This window comes from Pangasianodon hypophthalmus, chromosome 29 (assembly GCF_027358585.1).
Source record: "Pangasianodon hypophthalmus isolate fPanHyp1 chromosome 29, fPanHyp1.pri, whole genome shotgun sequence".
In the NCBI taxonomy this organism is placed as follows: domain Eukaryota; kingdom Metazoa; phylum Chordata; class Actinopteri; order Siluriformes; family Pangasiidae; genus Pangasianodon; species Pangasianodon hypophthalmus.
Genome location: NC_069738.1, coordinates 3,862,499 through 3,881,297, shown reverse-complemented (window position 1 = coordinate 3,881,297; position 18,799 = coordinate 3,862,499). Strand labels below are relative to the sequence as shown.

General features: G+C 40.4%; 1 protein-coding gene across 5 annotated transcripts in view; it reads left to right on the top strand.

Annotated features, from left to right (window-relative positions):
- The window catches only part of mast1b (microtubule associated serine/threonine kinase 1b), a 34,567-nt gene extending 16,638 nt beyond the window's left edge, over positions 1-17,929 (top strand). For 2 of the 5 annotated variants that reach the window (XM_034301543.2, XM_053231465.1), the window contains exons 8-28: positions 456-665; positions 1,288-1,389; positions 2,355-2,487; positions 3,093-3,160; positions 3,883-3,959; positions 4,690-4,898; positions 6,156-6,294; positions 6,555-6,687; positions 6,875-7,040; positions 7,140-7,241; positions 7,369-7,491; positions 8,532-8,641; positions 8,846-9,000; positions 9,097-9,347; positions 9,619-9,813; positions 10,213-10,442; positions 10,543-10,665; positions 10,750-10,886; positions 11,158-11,324; positions 12,632-15,538; positions 15,631-17,929. In XM_034301543.2, coding sequence (XP_034157434.2) covers positions 456-665; positions 1,288-1,389; positions 2,355-2,487; positions 3,093-3,160; positions 3,883-3,959; positions 4,690-4,898; positions 6,156-6,294; positions 6,555-6,687; positions 6,875-7,040; positions 7,140-7,241; positions 7,369-7,491; positions 8,532-8,641; positions 8,846-9,000; positions 9,097-9,347; positions 9,619-9,813; positions 10,213-10,442; positions 10,543-10,665; positions 10,750-10,886; positions 11,158-11,324; positions 12,632-13,926 — 4,125 coding nt within the window. In that variant the 3' untranslated portion in view covers positions 13,927-15,538; positions 15,631-17,929. The remainder of the gene's footprint in view (positions 1-455; positions 666-1,287; positions 1,390-2,354; positions 2,488-3,092; positions 3,161-3,882; positions 3,960-4,689; positions 4,899-6,155; positions 6,295-6,554; positions 6,688-6,874; positions 7,041-7,139; positions 7,242-7,368; positions 7,492-8,531; positions 8,642-8,845; positions 9,001-9,096; positions 9,348-9,618; positions 9,814-10,212; positions 10,443-10,542; positions 10,666-10,749; positions 10,887-11,157; positions 11,325-12,631; positions 15,539-15,630) is intronic. The other 3 variants (XM_053231467.1, XM_034301542.2, XM_053231466.1) reach the window with 3 other exon arrangements.
- The last annotated feature ends 870 nt before the right edge of the window (positions 17,930-18,799 follow it).

The following is an 18,799-nucleotide window of genomic DNA, read 5'->3' as shown; positions in this document are numbered from 1 at the left end:
GTGCTCTCCTCAGTGTTCAATTAGCCAGGTTCTCATGAAGAGCTAACACAGATATCATTTCTCTTTTAGTGAAATATCTGTGTCTCGTACAACCTAAACAACAAATTAAGTGCACCGGACCAGTTAGCAGAACCTAGATATTTTCCATCTGCAAATTAAAAAAAATTATTTAATGCAAGCAAACTTTATTTAAATTATGTATAGATTTTTGAATAACCTATAACTTGTTCTTATGGCAACAGAAACATTACACCCACTACATAATAAATCTCACGCACGAATTATTCCAGCACTCTGCCGTAGCCACTACGAAAAAAGCTCGTACATCAAGTTGGAAACATTTTCATGTCGAATTCTCATTTTATAAATTCATGTTAAAAAACTCTGATTATTAAAGAATGACAGGAGAGATAACGTCTACTCTGTGTGTGTGTGTGTGTGTGTGTGTGTATCAGGCGACGGCTCAGATGGAGGGGCGTTTAACAGACTTTATCCACTCGTTCTCTCCGGACAACGTGCTCCCTCTGGCTGACGGGGTCCTGAGCTTCATCCACCACCAGATCATCGAGCTGTCCCGAGACTGCCTGAACAAATCCCGAGACGACCTCATCACCACCATCTATTTCTACGAGCTGCAGGAGAACCTCGACAAACTGCTGCATGATGTGAGAGGGAGTGTGTGAGACAGTGTGTGTGTGTGTGTGTCTGTCTTCCTATGAGTCAGCAACACTGTTTTGCTGACGGCTATTTTCTGTCCTGCACACTGAGACCTCTGTATAATAAAGCACTTTCTCTCTCACTCTCCCTCTAAGATATACACACACACACACACACACACTAATATAAAATCAGCAAATAACTTCTGTCTGGCTGTCTATTTTTTTAGACAGTCTGTCTCTCCATCTATTTACCTGTGTGTCAGCCTGTCTATCTTCCAAACTGTGCATTTTTCATTGGTATCTGTCTGTCCACATGTCTATCTGTCTATCCATCTGTCTGTCTCTCTGTATATCTGTCTTCCTACCTAAATACCTATCGGTCTACCTGCCTGCATGTCTATCTGTCTGTCTGTTTATACAAAGAAATACAAAGTCAGCGTAATGAACACATGGAGAATGTCAGTAATTTGGGCTACTCCAGTATCCTGCTGAGTAAAAAAGTTTTTGTACTTCTTCCTGCTTACATACCATCACTTTCTCCTCCATTCAGTTAGTTTTAGCAGAGATAAATGCAAGGTCATCCTTCTGCATAAACAGCTTTTTGTCTCTCTCGCTGTCTGTCTCTCAGGCGTACGAACGGTCAGAGAGTTCAGAGCTGACCTTTATCACAGAGCTGGTGAAGAAGCTCCTTATTATCATCTCTCGCCCAGCACGACTCTTGGAATGTCTGGTAAGACTCAGACTTTTCTCATTGTTTGAGACACACAAGAACAATTAACAACAACAAAAAAAGAAGATGCCATATTAAACACCACTACATTATGGGTAACATAATAAGCATAAGCATCCTAACATAAGCTAGGAACTTGCTAATAGCCTGCCTACTATTACAATAATTAGGAGTTAGCGTACTGATAGTATCCTTCATTAAGTAGTACACTAAAGCAGAAGACAAGGATGCTAAACGCAGTACAGATAACACAGCTAACTTTCACTTTGTTATGAAAATGCATTTGCTTGATCGACTTGCCTCTCCATCTCTACTTTCTTAATGCATCGGCACGCAGCATTACACTAAACTCCTGCTCCATCCCAAATCGAATTTCTGCACTGGAGAATGGCGTCTTTATGCGCTATAATGTTACTGCGTGAGAGAGCGCAGCAGACAGACAGACAGAGAGGAACCGGCCTGTGATCGCATTTGCATTTAGATTGAAAGTCCTCCTTGCTGAGTGTGAGTGTGTAACAGCGATCAGTGCCCCCCTTCCCCCCCAGCTCAGAGTTACTCATACTAATAGTTCCAAGTGCCAGCATGTGATTTAAAAGTTCCAGCCTTTCTGTCTGACATTAGGATAAATGGAAAATCCATAATCCCTGTTTTCTCTTCACGCACAATTATTGCCAGATAAAAGCAGCAGCATCCAGTGATATCGAAAATTCAGAGAGCAGCTTTAGTGTGTAAGCTGCAGCAGCAACAGAAACGAATGTATCACAAAACACATTTTGTTTACAGAACGTACTGTATAACAAGGCTACATCATACCATCATGACATCTTTTAGAGCCAGGGGCCTTTGTTCAAAAATCATTATGTTTATATTAAGCGTTAATTCCCACAAACTTAAAGTGCGAGGCTCTTCACAGTGCACTGAACAGGAAGTGTGTCACAATGAAATGTGTCCCCCTTCTGCTGTAGGAGTTTAACCCAGAGGACTTTTACCACCTGCTGGAGGCGGCCGAGGATCACGCCAAAGAGGGACACCTGATGAAAACAGACATCCCACGCTACATTATCAGCCAGCTAGGCCTGACCAGAGACCCTCTGGAGGGTGAGACACTGAGATATAGACAAAAATACACATAAGACATGGTCATGTGTAGAATAAAGCGCTGTGTGTTGTGCTGCTACAGGAAAATAATCAGTGACAGAGTGATGTGATTAAGCGGAGTTACTGTTATCACACTGAAGTATATAGCAGCACAACTCGAGGCGTTTTATTCCCCTTACACCTCAGCAATTTGCCAAAAATTTAATTTTTTTATTTAGTACAGAGTTACACATCATACATATTATCCATTTATTGTTACATTTAATGTTGTGAACATTCATGAGACAAGTTATTTCCGGAGAAGCTGTAAATTGTAAACTTCTCTGTGCTGAAGATGTTGGGAAATTTAAAGTTACAGCTTTACCTCTGATTGTTACAAAGCACAAACTTACACGTTCTTTAATCTGTTTATGTGGGAATTAGCTGTTACTATTGAAACAATCACGTATTAGAATGAGCACATTAATATACTGTCTAGCTACTATCAGAGCTGCTGTTATAGAAAATTAATCAGCACCTTATAACCAATCAGAATCCAGAATTCAACACCACTACGGTGTAAACACATGGACTGATTTAATGACACATGGTCTCTGGTTTTTCAGAAATGGTCAATCTGGAGAGTTATGACAGCGAGGGACCTCTCACACCTGAGACTGATGACTCTACAGAGGTCAGTGCGCGCACACACACACACACACACACACACAGATATATATGTACAGGGTCTAACTTTACACTTTATTTCATCACCCTGCGTACAGCTATTTCTGTGTTAAAACTATGAAACTGCTAGTATGGGAAAAGACAGTCCTCTGGCATTCAAAGTGTTCCAGTGTTTACTATATGTATCTTTAATTTTGTACCTTAAGCACTGCAGTTACTCTTTGGATTGTTCTACATTTTATCAGTACACACACACACACACACACACACACACACACACACACACACAGAATGAGCTTTACAACATAACGACTCATTTCCTGTCCGCCATTTAGCTTAATTACATTCCTAATCTCTTAAATAACTTAGTCACTTTATGAACCAACAATTTTCAGATGCAATATGTAGTAATTTGTATATTTGTATGATTATAAGATTTACTATAAGCATATTTTTTTATGGACTAGGCTCAGATTCTCTTCAGTAAATACAGGAGTATAATTTGCCCATTACTGAAGTAAATATCCAAATAACTTAGAAAGCTTCTGAATACGATGGTAATTTTTTTCTCAAAAGCCCATGAAGCTTCAGTTAGCCCTAATGTTTCAGGCCCTGAAGTGTTTAGCTTCCCAAAACTCTCAAAAAGCAAACCTCATGCAGCTCAGAAAGAGAAGATGGGGTGCTTTCTGTTACAAATTGTGCGTGTGTGTGGATCTGTGTTTCTCTCAGGGGAAGATGAAGGTGATGAAACCTCCCGGAGAAGCTGACTTCCAGACCATAAAACTGATCAGCAATGGCGCATACGGGTGAGAAACACTCCAGTCCCACCATGCTGTGTCTGCCCAACCCTACATCCATCTATCCATTTATCCATTCATCCATCCATCTATCCATCAGCTCTATCTAAAGTCCATATACACTGAAAATCTGAAATGCTTCATTAGAAAGAAAAAAAATCCATTCCAGTAAAATAGTTTACATTCCCCCTCTTCTGTTGTTTTTGCTGTATATTTTACATTGATGTCTTGTTGAACGATAGACCTATATTATGTTTTTATCATTTGGCAGTTAGATCATTTTTAAAATAGACAAGCATTCTACTATAAGCACGTTTGCAGAAGCCAACCTTCATGCTATTTTGTGCAGTCTAGGCTTATATTCTCAGCAACACATTTATAATTGAAACCTCGTAAATATTCTAAGCATATCTTAAACTTAAAAGTGAAAATCATGATCCTATCAATGGTGTTGTATTATTTGTAGAACAAGCTGATGGTCAGTACAGACATTTGTACGTTACATTAACTAATCCTCTGCAGGAAAGTATGGAAATTAAATGCATACACTCAACTCAAATCTCTGATAAATCTACATAGGGCTCCTAAATGATATACACTGTGTATAGTATAAAGTATAATCCAGGAGGTGTATTTAATCAAATTAAATGGTTTTTTTTTTTTTTAAACATACCTGAAATGCTGAGTGGGAGTTATTTAAAAAAAAAAAAAAAACCTCTGTGTGTGTATGTGTGTTCAGGGCGGTGTACCTGGTGCGTCACCGGGAGACCCGTCAGCGTTTCGCCATGAAGAAGATCAACAAGCAGAACCTGATCCTGAGGAATCAGATCCAGCAGGCCTTCGTTGAGAGAGACATCCTTACTTTCGCTGAGAACCCATTTGTGGTCAGCATGTTCTGCTCTTTCGAGACCCGCAGACACCTTTGTATGGTCATGGAGTATGTGGAAGGTGAGACAAACCAAAATACACGCATGCACACACTGTAAAATGTTCAGTGTGAACGCAAATCACAGATTGGTGAGGAAATCTAGGAACAAGACCTAGTGCAATTCCTGGGAAATAATCAGGAGGCTCATGTGTGAACAGAAGCTGATACATTACTAGGAAACACACAGATACCTTTTCTTGGGAGAAAAAAAAAAAACAGAAAAAAACTAAGGCTTAGATTTAAAGATATGAATACACGATAAAACCTCACCATGAAAGAAGAAACAGTTGGGTAAACAGAGACAAATTAGTCAGGGAGTAAACATGATACAGGTGCACACACTTGGGAAAGAAACCAATCACAGGACAAGGGGCAGAGACAGGACAAATTCAGAAGCCAAAACAAACACTAGCACATTGGTTATTGTCGCAATGGGAACCATAACACAAAGCAGGAATCCCTGACAAAAGCATTAGAATACAATTTTTTTTTAAAAACTAAATCAAATTTGAATGCATTTGTATAAAATAATTAAAAACGCCATTTTTATTTAGCTGCAGGTTGTAGTGGTGTCTGAAAAAACTTCCAGATGTAGTGTTTTTTGTTACTTTTCATGGTGAAAGGCAGCTGTTTGGGTTCACTTGTTGGCTGTTCTCCTCCTCTGCCCTCTATAAGGACACTCTGGAGGCAGTGAGGACATGGGAGGAGCCACGCAAGTCCTCCATCTGCACAAGCTTAGCACAACAATAGACACTCATAAATGATGCTTAGATGGACCACTCGCTTTCTAAACAGGAGAAAGTTTTATGGCCGTGGTGCCAGATGTTCTGCGTGTGCTCGTTTCAGAACCTGTATAAATAAATCACTCGTGCACAAAGATGGAGCAGGTCATTGTTCCTCATCAGCTGCTTCCACAGAAAGGATGTTTCATCATTATTTAGGCTTATAAAGGTCACAGTTCAGTGGTTTAAGTAGTTTTATTCTCCTCAACTTCCAGAAGACTCATGCTGTAACTACATCCAATAAGGATTTTACATCCACAGTGATTTCAATAAACTGTAGATACATACTGTGGGATTCAGTGCTGGATAAAAACATTCCTCAGATAATTCTCATTTTGTTACAGAAAAGCAAAATTAATTTCTCTTCTCTGCCAATAGAGAACATGAACAAAGAGAAATTTTCCCAGGGTAGCCAAAACCAACTTGTAGGCAGTTTACACTCTATACTTGTGTAACAGCAGTAACTACAACTCTGATTTATTTTGACTGTGTTAGGAGGAGACTGTGCCACACTGCTGAAGCACATCGGCGCTCTGCCCGTAGAGATGGCACGCATGTACTTTGCAGAGACCGTCCTTGCGCTCGAGTACATCCACAACTACGGTGTGGTGCATCGAGACCTCAAACCTGACAAGTAAGACAGTGCAGACTGGAGTGTATAGGAGTGTGTGCACTACCTAGGATCTGTTAGTGATGTAACAGTGTTACACTGATATATCATTATTATCAATGTCATTATTATATAATTATGCTGTATAATTTTGATTATTTAAAGATGAAAAAATCTGATAACCAACTTTCTCAAATGTCTCCTTATCTGTCTCTCTGATTGTGTCTGTTTCACTTTCCTCCTCTCTCTCTCGCTCTCTTCCTCTCTCTCTCTGTGTCTCTCAGTCTGTTGATCACGTCTATGGGACACATTAAACTGACTGATTTTGGTTTGTCAAAAATGGGTCTGATGAGTCTCACGACAAACCTGTATGAGGGCCACATCGAGAAGGACACCAGAGAGTTCCTAGATAAACAGGTACACACACACACACACACACACACACACACACATCTACAGGGTCATAGCTTCAGTACAGAACAATAGAGATGCTTTTCACACCAAGATCATAGCTGAATTACTGAGTTGAATATTAAACAAACACTTTATTTTAATGGACCAGCAGTGACCAACACAGCATGTGTCTATGCATCCTCTCGCTCAGGTGTGTGGCACGCCAGAGTACATTGCCCCAGAGGTGATCTTACGGCAGGGATATGGGAAACCTGTGGACTGGTGGGCCATGGGCATCATTCTCTACGAGTTCCTGGTGGGCTGTGTGCCTTTCTTTGGGGACACACCTGAGGAGCTGTTCGGCCAAGTCATCACTGGTGAGAGACTAAAAAACACACACAGGCTTATCCTCTCTACTCACCTTTTGTATGTTTACCTAACTTTATCTCTTTATAATGTCCCATGTGTGTGTGTAGATGATATTGCGTGGCCTGAAGGTGATGAAGCACTCCCAGTCGATGCCCAGCACCTCATCTCTGCCCTGCTGCAGACCAACCCACTGCTCCGCCTGGGCACAGGTACACTCAGAAAAATATAGACTAAAATAAGTTAGCTAAGCTATACCAGGCTAAGCTTTAGTGATGCTAGGCACACATACACTAATGCTACGTTCGTGTGTATGTGTGTGTGTGTGTGTGTGAGCAGGAGGTGCAGTAGAAGTGAAGCAGCACCCGTTCTTTGCTGATTTGGACTGGAACAGTTTACTGAGGCAGAAAGCTGAGTTTGTACCTCAACTCGAGTCGGAGGAGGACACCAGCTACTTCGACAGTGAGTAGTGTGTTTGTGTTATTTAGTTAAATATGCACACATTTGAGTTGTCACGTAAACCACAGATGGTATTTATTTACCCAGTCTTTATAGAATATTTTAACCACAAAAGGTGTATTCATATTTGATGATGTTTAATCCTCAATGTTATAGATGTAAGGAACCAGTATAGTGCAAAATGTGTCACTGTACCCAGTATCTCAGTAAAAGGCTTGCTGACTAGAACTATGTGCATGGAACAGGAAGTGTATGCTGAGAAACCGAGGCCTAAAAATGACCTATATGACCTTACATATGAATGGGAATCCTAAAAGTGGGTAAAGTGGGAAACAGGAACATGTTGTAAATTTAAGTGAGTAAGGCTTCCTTAAACAATAAGATAAGCAAATGGGGTAACCTGGTGTCTTGTTAAAAAACAGGATACACATGTATGAGAGTATGTGTCTCGTTAAAAACAGGAAGTGGAAGAGGTTTCAGGTAAAGGTATATAAGAATGCCCTTCTGAAGAGTTGGGCAGCTTTTGTCTGCTCGGCTTTATTTTTCGAAAGAATAAAGTCTAATGGCGTCAACACCCAGGCGCTCCAGAATGATCTTTGAGATACACGAATGGCCACATCTTTTTTTTTTTTTTTTTAAAAAGTCAAATCCAACATGGCTTCCTATTCACTATATATGCTAACTACATAGGGTGCAGCATAATAGCTCTATAGACTCTATGTAGTATCTAAACAAAGTAATAATTTGTGTAAATATATAACAAATTATTTCTTTATTATTTATCTAAAAATTGTGGAAATTGTACATAAATTGACACATCTACAAAATATAATCATGAAGAGGATCATTCTTTCTGTTTATATTTAATTAGAGAATTGATAGAAATTTTAAAATTATGTGGACACAAAGTGTGTCATAATTGTCATGCATTTATTCTGAGCCTTTTTTGAAGTAATTTAGACCAAAAGTTCAAGAAATGTGTTTCAGTAAAGATATTTGAGTGCTGGTGTGTTGTAACTCCTCTCTCTCTCTGTGTTTCGTAGCACGATCAGACCGTTACCATCACATTCACTCGTTTGATGAAGACGACACCAATGACGATGAACCCGTCGAGATCCATCGTTTCTCCTCCTGCTCACCTCGCTTCAGCAAGGTTACACCTGCGTCTCACTTTTCTATCTCTACTTTTGTTTATCAGTTTTCCACCTCTTCCTCCTTCAACTCCTTCACACTGTTCCTTCCTTTGCTTCCTGTCTATAACCATGAAACTTGTTCTACTAATTTCTACATTATAAGTTGATAAGGATTGCGTATGGTGTTTATTCACACTCAGCCTAGTGTGTGTGTGTGTGTGTAGGTGTACAGCAGCATGGAACACCTGTCCCAGCTGGAGCACAAGCCTGTGGTGACCCGCAGGGAGCCCAGAGGTCATCGGGAGGACCGTGCAAAGAGGGAGAGCCTGGGCAGCTTCACCCTGAGAGACAAAACCTGGAGGACCGGCTCTCCTGAGATGTGAGTGGAGCGTTTAAAATACATGCAAATGATCCATTATATTCATTCTCCTGGTGACTGAGGGCATTGTGTGTGTGTGTGTGTGTGTGTGTGTAGGAAACGCCTGTCCTGCTCCGAGTACTCCTTCACCGAGTCCGACTCCAGTCCTCCTGGCGTCCGCCGCCGTTTCTCTGCTCTCATGGACACACACCGCATCTCCTCTCCTCTAGAGACTGACACAGACACACACACTCGCCCTACGCCGGTCAAAACCAGAGGGACGTCACTAGAGGGCGCTACGATGGCATCCGGCTCAGGTGTGGGCGTGGCCGAGTCCTCCACTGCAGCACCAGCCACACAAGGATTAGGTGTGTAAGGCATTACAGTGGTTTTAATCAACATGTCAGTATCTACATGGCAACAATAACCAAGCATGAGGTTTTCAGTGGATGGTGCTTCACTCAGAGCTGCCAGAAAATACCTGTTTCTATGGCAACATGGACATCATATAAAATGAAATACACCGTCACTAACAGCTAACTGGCGATTTTCCTGTCACAAATGACAAAAGAATTTTTTGGTCATGAGATGTAGTTAAATATATCATCACCCTCCTCCACCTCGACACCGTTTCTACAGATAAACTCCTGAAACCTGCTGATGCAGCTGTGACGTCAGCACCGTTTGCACCCAGAGCTCCGAGTGACGTGGTTCTGCGGCGAGCACGACATCAGCACCTCCCTGCTGATGGAGAGAAACAGACTCCGACCCGCTCTGGCACCAAGGTCATAAAGTCAGCCTCTGCCTCGGCCTTATCCGTCATTATACCTGCAGGTCAGAAATCCCACCAGCAGGGGGCGCTAACGACTACACACCATTTCATTATTACAACTCTATTACCATGTCTTCTTCCTCAATTCTTTCATGTTTATTTTGTTGTTTCTAACTTTTTTTCTTTCTTATTATTTATTACTTATTTCTTCCATATTTATTTCTATTCTTTCTATCTTTTCTTTCTTTACTTACTTATTTCGTTTATATTTCTTTCTCTTTCATATTTATTTATTTATTTACTATTTCTTTTAGATTTATTTTCTATTCTTTCTTTCTACACTTATTTAGTTTTTAATATTTATATTCTATCTTTCTTACTAATTTCTTTTATGTTTATTTCTTTCTTATTTATGTAATTATTTCTGTTATATTTATGTGTTTTAAACTTTTCTTCTGCAGTGGAGCAGCATGGGACGTCCCCATTGGCCAGCCCCATGTCTCCGCGCTCCATATCATCCAATCCATCGTCCCGAGACTCGTCCCCCAGCCGGGACTATTCTCCCTCTATCAGCACTCTGCGCTCTCCCATCACCATCCAGCGTTCAGGGAAGAGGTACGGCTTCACGCTGCGCGCCATCCGAGTCTACATGGGCGACACCAACGTCTACAGTGTCCACCACATGGTCTGGGTAAGATAACCTCTGAAACACACGCTGAAACACCAACACACACTTCGCTTTGCCTCTTATTAAAAATGATTAATTTACTGTTTCTATCATCCAATCACAGCATGTGGAGTGTGGAGGCCCCGCCCAGGAAGCAGGTTTGTGTGCCGGTGACCTCATCACACATGTGAACGGAGAGTCTGTGCACGGGCTGGTTCATACAGAAGTGGTGGAGCTCATTCTGAAGGTACAGGGGCCGGAAAGGCAAATCTGCTTCATGTGTTTAAATAGTTTAGAGCTGTAACTTAAAAACACGTTGTTTTATACTCAGAGTGGGAATAAAGTGACAGTGACCACAACTCCATTTGAGAACACGTCCATTAAGATCGGACCGGCGCGAAAGCCCAGCTCCAGGGCCAAGATGGCACGACGCAACAAGAAATCCATCAGCAAGGAGGGACAGGAGAGGTGACACGCCCCTCACTATGTTCATACATCAGCTATTAGACGTTACTTTCTGCATTGCTTGGCTGTAAATTGAATTTTCACTAAAACCAGACATCAGATTTAAAAAAGTCATGTTTCCATGGTAACATTAGTTAGCATATCTATCACGTTTACACAGAGCAGGCTTTATGTATGAATTCTATGATAATACTTTACATTCTTACCCTTTATTTTTCTCTTTTCCAACCTATTCCTCTCTCTCTCTCTCTCTCTCTCTCTCTCTCTCGTGCAGTAAGAAGCGAAGCTCTTTGTTCCGTAAGATCACTAAGCAGTCGAACCTGCTCCACACCAGCCGCAGTCTTTCCTCTCTGAATCGCTCTCTGTCGTCTGGTGACAGTCTCCCTGGCTCTCCCACACATGGCCTGTATGCCCGCTCACCCCCTGACTCCGCCCACCTCGGTCAGTGACTCGTACTGTAATCTCAAAGACACGTCTACGACTAGCGTACTACTACTGGACTGCTAGATGTTCATAATGACCTGAAAGACTGAAAACCTTCACTCACACACAATCTACTGTTTATTAAAAGTCTTTTCTTAAAGGACTCCTGTTCAGTATGTTTCAGTTATTCACTATACTGGGAGCATTTCTACATTTTAATCTAATTTAAGCTTATGTTTAATTATTCTTGGTTGTAAACCGATTAACATGATACAATGTTCACTTAAAGAAGCCTCAGTGAAGTGACACTATAAAAAACGCTATAAAAGCTCTTAGAGTTTCCGATGTTTGAGCCACTAAAGCTGACAGTTTTCTCTTGTGGATATTAAGAAAGTGTTAAAAATAAAACTGGATAATTTACTTTGTTGTGGTATTAGTCTGGTATTTGTGGTGTATCTGTGGCCTTGATCCAACACTGACATTAATGTAAATTATTATTAATGTTAACAATAATATTAATTAGACTTTTAAGCCAGTGTTAGTAAAGTGTATTCAAAATTTGTATTAATAACCAATATATTACCTAATTATATTAATATATTATTAATAGTACATTATAATATTAATGCATTTAACCCAGTATTATACTCATAATAACCCAATAACTTAGTTATTAATGATTATTAATGCAGTATTAACAAAACAATAAACACATACTGGTAGTAATATCACTATTAATCTCACATTAACACAAAATTAACCATAACCTGACTATTTACCTAATTTAACACGACATTACTTTGATCTTAAACCAATATTGCGCTTATATTATGCCAATTTTAAACTTCTGACCCAAAGTATTTAGTGTTTTATGAGACCTTTAATCCATTATGTACTTGATATTAACCCAATATTACACCTGACTTCTGATCCAGATCTGACAAATTCTTAACATTAGCATGTTATTTGACTGTTAACCCATTACCTACCTGATATAAACAAGACATTAACCTTGATATTAATCTAATATTAAATTTTTTTAAATCCTTCTCTGGTTATCCGAGTCTGTTTGGATAAAAGCATCTGCCAAATGAATAAATGTAAATGTAAAAAGTTTAATATTAACCCAGTTGTATTATTTCCAAGTATTAATTCCATAGCATGTACTATTAACTATTACTATTGATAATAACAATTTAACTAAAGATATTATCCACATATTAACTTAGCTATTAACCTGACACTAACCTGTCATTAACGAAACCCCTTCTCTTTCCCCTCCCCCTCTCCCCTGTATCTCTCTGTTTGTGTCTCTCTTTCCTCAGGCATGTCGTCCCAGAGCAGCTCCCCGGCGTCGTCCACTCCGAACTCTCCAGCTACGTCTCATCACATGCGCCCGAGCTCTCTGCACGGCTTGTCCCCTAAACTGCAGCGCCAGTTCCGTTCGTCTCGCTGTAAATCAGCCGGGAGCGTCCCTCTGTCCCCGCTGGCACACACTCCCTCACCGAGCACGCCCAGCGCCACGCCCACTTTCCCCGCCAAACTGCACTCCTCGCCGCCAATAACACGGCCCCGCTCACCTCTCCTCACACGGGTACAGTCAACCGAGAAGCCGGCTCCGCCCTCTCCGCCATCGTTTGCCTCTTTTCCATCGTCGGCGGAGAAGAAAGGTGGCCTGAGGAAACATGGCGTGGAGGAATACCGCATGCTGCAAAGCCTGCAGGAGATTGAAGGCGAAAACGCGCTCACAGACACGCTCCAGACGGCAAACAAGCAGGACTTGCCTTCCGTTCCTGACTCAGCACTAAGCAAGAAGGACAAACCGTCGGAAGGAACAGAGACAACGAGTTCTTCTAAAACCCACGATTCCATCAAAGCCATAACTACAGCAATCTGTGAACCTGCAAAGCAAGAGAAATTTGCATCAAAGAGCCCGGCCAAGCAGGATTCGATCTCTGATGTCAAAGAAAAACCTGGAGGAAAGACGCCATTGCTGAGCGTAGAAACCCTTTTGCCGAAAACACCAGAGCAGGGTGGAAAAGAGCGAGAGAAAGGAAGAGCAGCTTGGGAGAATGATGCAAGAACGAAATCTCGGCTTGTGGAACTGGGGAAGTGTGTGAAAACCCCCCAAACTGTAGAGGTTAGAGTGGAAGTTGGGAGCGGAGGTGGCGAGTACAAGGCTAAAGCTCCAGCACCCCCAGTGACGGACGCAGGTGTGCCCCAAATGAAATCCAAAGAGGAGAAGAGTTCAGTCCATTCTGGGTCAATCCGAACCCTTCGAGATGAGCGCTCTCACTTGGAGGTTTTGGAGGAAAGCCCAGCTTCTCTGTCTCCTTCCACTCCATCTCCCAACGCTGGCAAATCCCGCACCGTCTCCCCCAGTGACCGCTCGAGCTTCGTCACTCAGCTCACCAGCGTGGCCAAAACCGTGCTCGGGCCCATGAAGCTCGGATCACAGGACGGAGGGAAAGGGAAGGACTCAAGCACCAAAATGAGCGAGGACAAGCGGGCTGGAACGCTGGGGAAATCCGAAGCTTCATCTGGGGCCTGGCGCATAGCTACAGGAACGTGGCCTGGACCGGGATCCTCCAAATCAAAGAGCTCTAACAAGCATTCCTGAACTTCCTGGTTGTAACTTTTGGAGGGCAATGTGAAGTAAGCGATACTTAAGCGATGACCTAATACTTCCACAACCACCAAATCAACGCTTATCCAAAATAATAAAAAAAGAAGGTGCTCTCAGTCTGTCATTGTTAGATGCGTGGATGTGTATAGATGGTTTTTAAAGCTGCAGTATGTAACTTTTAAGGATTCACAGAAGAAAATTTTTAAACATCGTCAGTAGAGTGTATCATGTCTGTTTACATTCAAGTAGTATTGAAATAATTCCCAGGGTTGTGGTGTCAAGCCATGATGACCTTTGACCTGAGTCAGAAAAACTCATTTACTGTTTTAGGCTTTTCAGGGCCACATCCTGATTTTGGCAAGTTTAATAAGGAGTGGAGTTTAAGCTAGATTTAGTCAGCCAGTCACAAATTTGATCATGTGACATCAGTTTGAAAATTGTTAGCTAGCTAGGAAACGTAGCTACATAGCAAAATAGCTTACTACACTTACTCAATATTGCAACTGTCATTATTAAAAAAGTTATATACCGCAGCTTTAATGTAGATGTAACACCAGATTAGTATATAGCTTAAAAAGCGCTGTGTGTAGCTGCATGTTAGATATTGTGAATAGAAAAGAAATTAATAGAGACTATGATATTAAAAAAAAAAAATACTACACAAAGACCTGATGCTAGTGAACACTGTACATATCCGATCATCATAACTGTCCGGTCTCTATAGCAACAGCATGTCAGTGATGTCATATCAAATACCCTCGATAGTGATAGGTGGCAGAACCTGTCAATCATCCTCCTATAGCAAAATGGCGAATAAATAAATATATCACCATACTTGAAGATGCACAATACACAATCTGAGGTTTGCTAATAAGGTGGAATGAACGCAATGCTTTAATCGTAAACACCTGATTGGTCCTGCAACATTCCCAGCTTGCTACTGATCAGTTTCCTTACAACACCTGCGACAGACACAGAGAAGCGTAAATATGAAGTGTTTAATGTCCCAGAGAATGTGGAGTAAAATATTAAAACTGTTTGTATGATGCCACAGCTAAGTGTTTTATTAAACTAATGTTCAAGTGGGCGTGGCCTAATATTCTAATTAGCTTAGCTTCATTCAAGCATTCAGGCATTCAGGCTTCATTGACGGTCGCATTGCATGAGATTCACAAAAATCAGTTCTCCATTTACAAACACTTCCAATTATAGAGTTATCACAGAAGCTACACTTTTAGTACGTTAGCTTTCTCTCGCTAAGTTAGCTTTCCCTCTAAGGTTAGCTTTCTCTCCCTAGGTTTCTCTTAAAGGTTAGCTTTCTCTAAGGTTTCTCTTAAAAGTTAGCTTTCCCTCAAAGGTTAGCTTTCTCTCTCAAAGGTCAACTTCCTCTCTCTAAGGTTAGCTTTCTCTCTCAAAGGTTAGCTTTCTCTAAGGTTTCTCTTAAAAGTTAGCTTTCTCTCTCTCAAAGGTTAGCTTTCTCTCTAAGGTTTCTCTTAAAGGTTAGCCTTCCCTCTAAGGTTAGCCTTCCCTCTAAGGTTAGCTTTCTCTCTCTAAGGTTAGCTTTCTCTCTCTAAGGTTAGCTTTCTCTCTCTAAGGTTTCTATTAAGTTAGCTTTCTCTCTCTAAGGTTTCTCTTAAAGGTTAGCTTTCCCTCTAAGGTTAGCTTTCTCTCTCTAAAGGTTAGCTTTCTCTCTCTAAGGTTAGCTTTCTCTCTCTAAAGGTTAGCTTTCTCTCTCTAAGGTTAGCTTTCTCTCTCTAAAGGTTAGCTTTCCCTCTAAGGTTAGCTTTCTCTCTCTAAGGTTAGCTTTCTCTAAGGTTTCTCTTAAAAGTTAGCTTTCCCTCTAAGGTTAGCTTTCTCTCTCTAAGGTTTCTATTAAGTTAGCTTTCTCTCTCTCTAAAGGTTAGCTTTCTCTCTCAAGGGATTTATTAGCTTTTATTTATTGCTAAGAATTTAGACCGTTTAATTATGGACACATTGTTAGAATTAACAGTGTTAGAATTATTCAGTGTGGGCGGGACAGCCGACGTCAGCCTTGCGATTGGTGAGAATAAAGTTTACACACAGATTGTCGAGATTATCCCTGCCCACATCGATTACTGATTAGTCACAGTTTGTACTTTAGATGGCGGCCACAAGACCAACATTAACCTCATTTTACACCACGGCGCTGCTGTATTCAGAATTCTGATTGGTCAGAAAGTGTTGATTAATGTTCTAAAGCGGCAGCTCTGACAGGAGCGCAGGTTTTAATCAGTGTCCTAGTCCTAATATGTTATCGTTTCTCTAGCAACAGCTCAATCGCAGGTACTCGTGCACTATCACACCACCCCAGGCGCTGATTATTTTCCTGACTTAGAATTCCTCACTCTGGGGCTTTAAACACTGAATGTTGAGGGGAAACGTTAGAACAACTTTAACTTATGAATTAAAGAAACACAGAATATTAACCGGTGTGTGTGTGTGTGTGTGTGTGTTAAACTCTTCTTACATATGCAACGAGAGCTTTCTCCTGTGTGTAATTTAATGTAGATGTTGTTTTGACACATTTTTCTTTCCTATTTTTTTACCTGAGTACATTTTATACTCTGTGTGTGTGTGTATGTGTGTGTGTGTGTAGATGTGATTTCCAACAGTTAGTAAGTGGCAAATAATGTTCAGATTTGCTTGTTTACACTGAGTATCACCCTGCGTCTTAGTTCACGTCCAATATGTTCCATCATGTCGCTAGATGAACGATGCTGGAGTGTGTTTCCATGTCACGTTGTGTTCATGCTCATGTTTGTGGATGTTTAACAGTGAAGTTTGTAATGTTTAAAGGTTATATAGGCATTATTATACAATATCAATATCAAAACCTCATCGCCGCCCTCCATCTTCACCGTTTCCCTTGTTGTGCAAAATGAGACGACATGATTACCGCGTGTTTCTGCGCCCCTCCCGAGGCGTGGTTCGGCTCTAACCTGCCCCCTAGTGGACAAAGCTTTTAATCCTTTAATCATACAAAACACCTTGGAGCTCATTAGACTTATGTGCACACTTTTCTGGCCCTGAAATTTACACCCAACTCTAGGTTGAACGGACCTCCTCAATTCCTCCCCTTTTAAAAAAAAAATGAAACTCACTAGTTTCAGCAGATAAAGCTTTTCTGTGTTTGTATCGTGATTGTATTCACAAACATCAGAGCGCTTGAAAAATTACAGACGGCCCCTTTAATATTTTACATGTATATTTTTTGGCAGATGTTTTTATCCAACGCAAATTAGAATCCAATCCTTAACAGTTGAGGATAAACCTCTGTAAAGATTAGATATTCCATTAAAAAAAATAATAAAAAATAGAAAAAAAAATCTCTCAACAAAAGCCAGTTCCATTTGTCCGAGTCGAACTGTAGATAAAAACGACGCGATAAAAAATGATGGAAAACCGACAGTGTGGTATTTCGTTTCTCAATTTCAAACTATTCAGCGTAGCAGTAATTACATTTTCTAATCACAATCATTTTCCTGTCTTTCATCCTGGTTTAGAATATTAGTTTTGGAAAATAAACTTTACAGAATTATTTCTGCTCTGAGCTCAAAGTTTTTTAAACTTTCCTAGAAGGTTACTGAAGGGAACTACGAGATTTCCTTCTCCGATTAAGACACACGCAATTCTTCAGATTTGTATAAACGAGCTGCCTAAACGAAACACATAAACACGACTTTTTTTAAAGGTTAAAACGTGTACGCAATAACGATATCCTATAAATTCACTCACGTTATATCACATTAACCACTTTTACACGCGCTCACGTTTTATTTTAGCAGACTTAACATCCAGCAGGCGTTTTTAAGGTACTGTGTGTTCTGCTCTGCTCTGCTGTAGTGTGTTTGATGAACTCTTGTCGTAGATGATGTTGTGTGTGTGAACTGTTCGAGTGTCTCGGTGTCTAGATTCATGTGCGCGTACGTTGTTTTCCACTTTATTGTTATGGAATAAAAAAAATTAATAAAAAAAACACTGTAAAGAATGCACTTTATTTATCTCCTATAGTTAGAAGGGGTCCAAGCAAAAGTGACAAGGTGATGAGGCTCTGTGTGAGTTGTAATTTTGTTTCCTCAACTAATATGCACTGTACAGTTAAATTTAAAAAAAGTGTCGGATGCTGATGAGCTGAATGGATCCTTGGAAATATGCGTTTTTCCACCATTTTTTCCCCCCAAAATGCTCACAGGTTGTTTCCATGGTGTTCACTAGTTTGTGGGGGAAAGAAAAATAAATAAATAAATTTAAAAAAATGGCGGTTGCTTATCACATCGCAAACAGAAATGTTTCCCCTTAATACTGACTTTCAGGACATTGCCACCTGCTGGCCAAAGTGCTTGGACCCCTGGAATACCCGTTTTCATTTGTTTACATGTTGCTGTTGGATTTTATGATCACTTTTATTATTATTATTATTATTATTATTATTATTGTTGTTGTTTGCTGTAACTGATTAGCATATTCATATTCAGATCCTGTACATGGATTTAATGGATTCTTCCTTTAAACATCTATTTTTTTGCATTTTATCATGGAATGCTTGTTTGTTTGTTTGTTTTTACAGTTTACATCATTATTAATTTTTTTTTTACATTTCATTTTCCTCAGGCAATGTTGTGAAGCAATGCAAAAAAAAAAAAGAGGCTGAAGTGCAGTAATAAAAAATAATAATAAAAAGATTTCAAGTGATTAATGTTGTGCTTCATTATTCAGCATTTCCCTTTTGTGCTTTTTCTGTGGATTTGTGAAGTTCATGCACATGGTTTAACACACACTCTCTCACACACACACACACACACACACACACTCTCTCTCTCTCTCTCTCAACTGATACTGTTTTTAT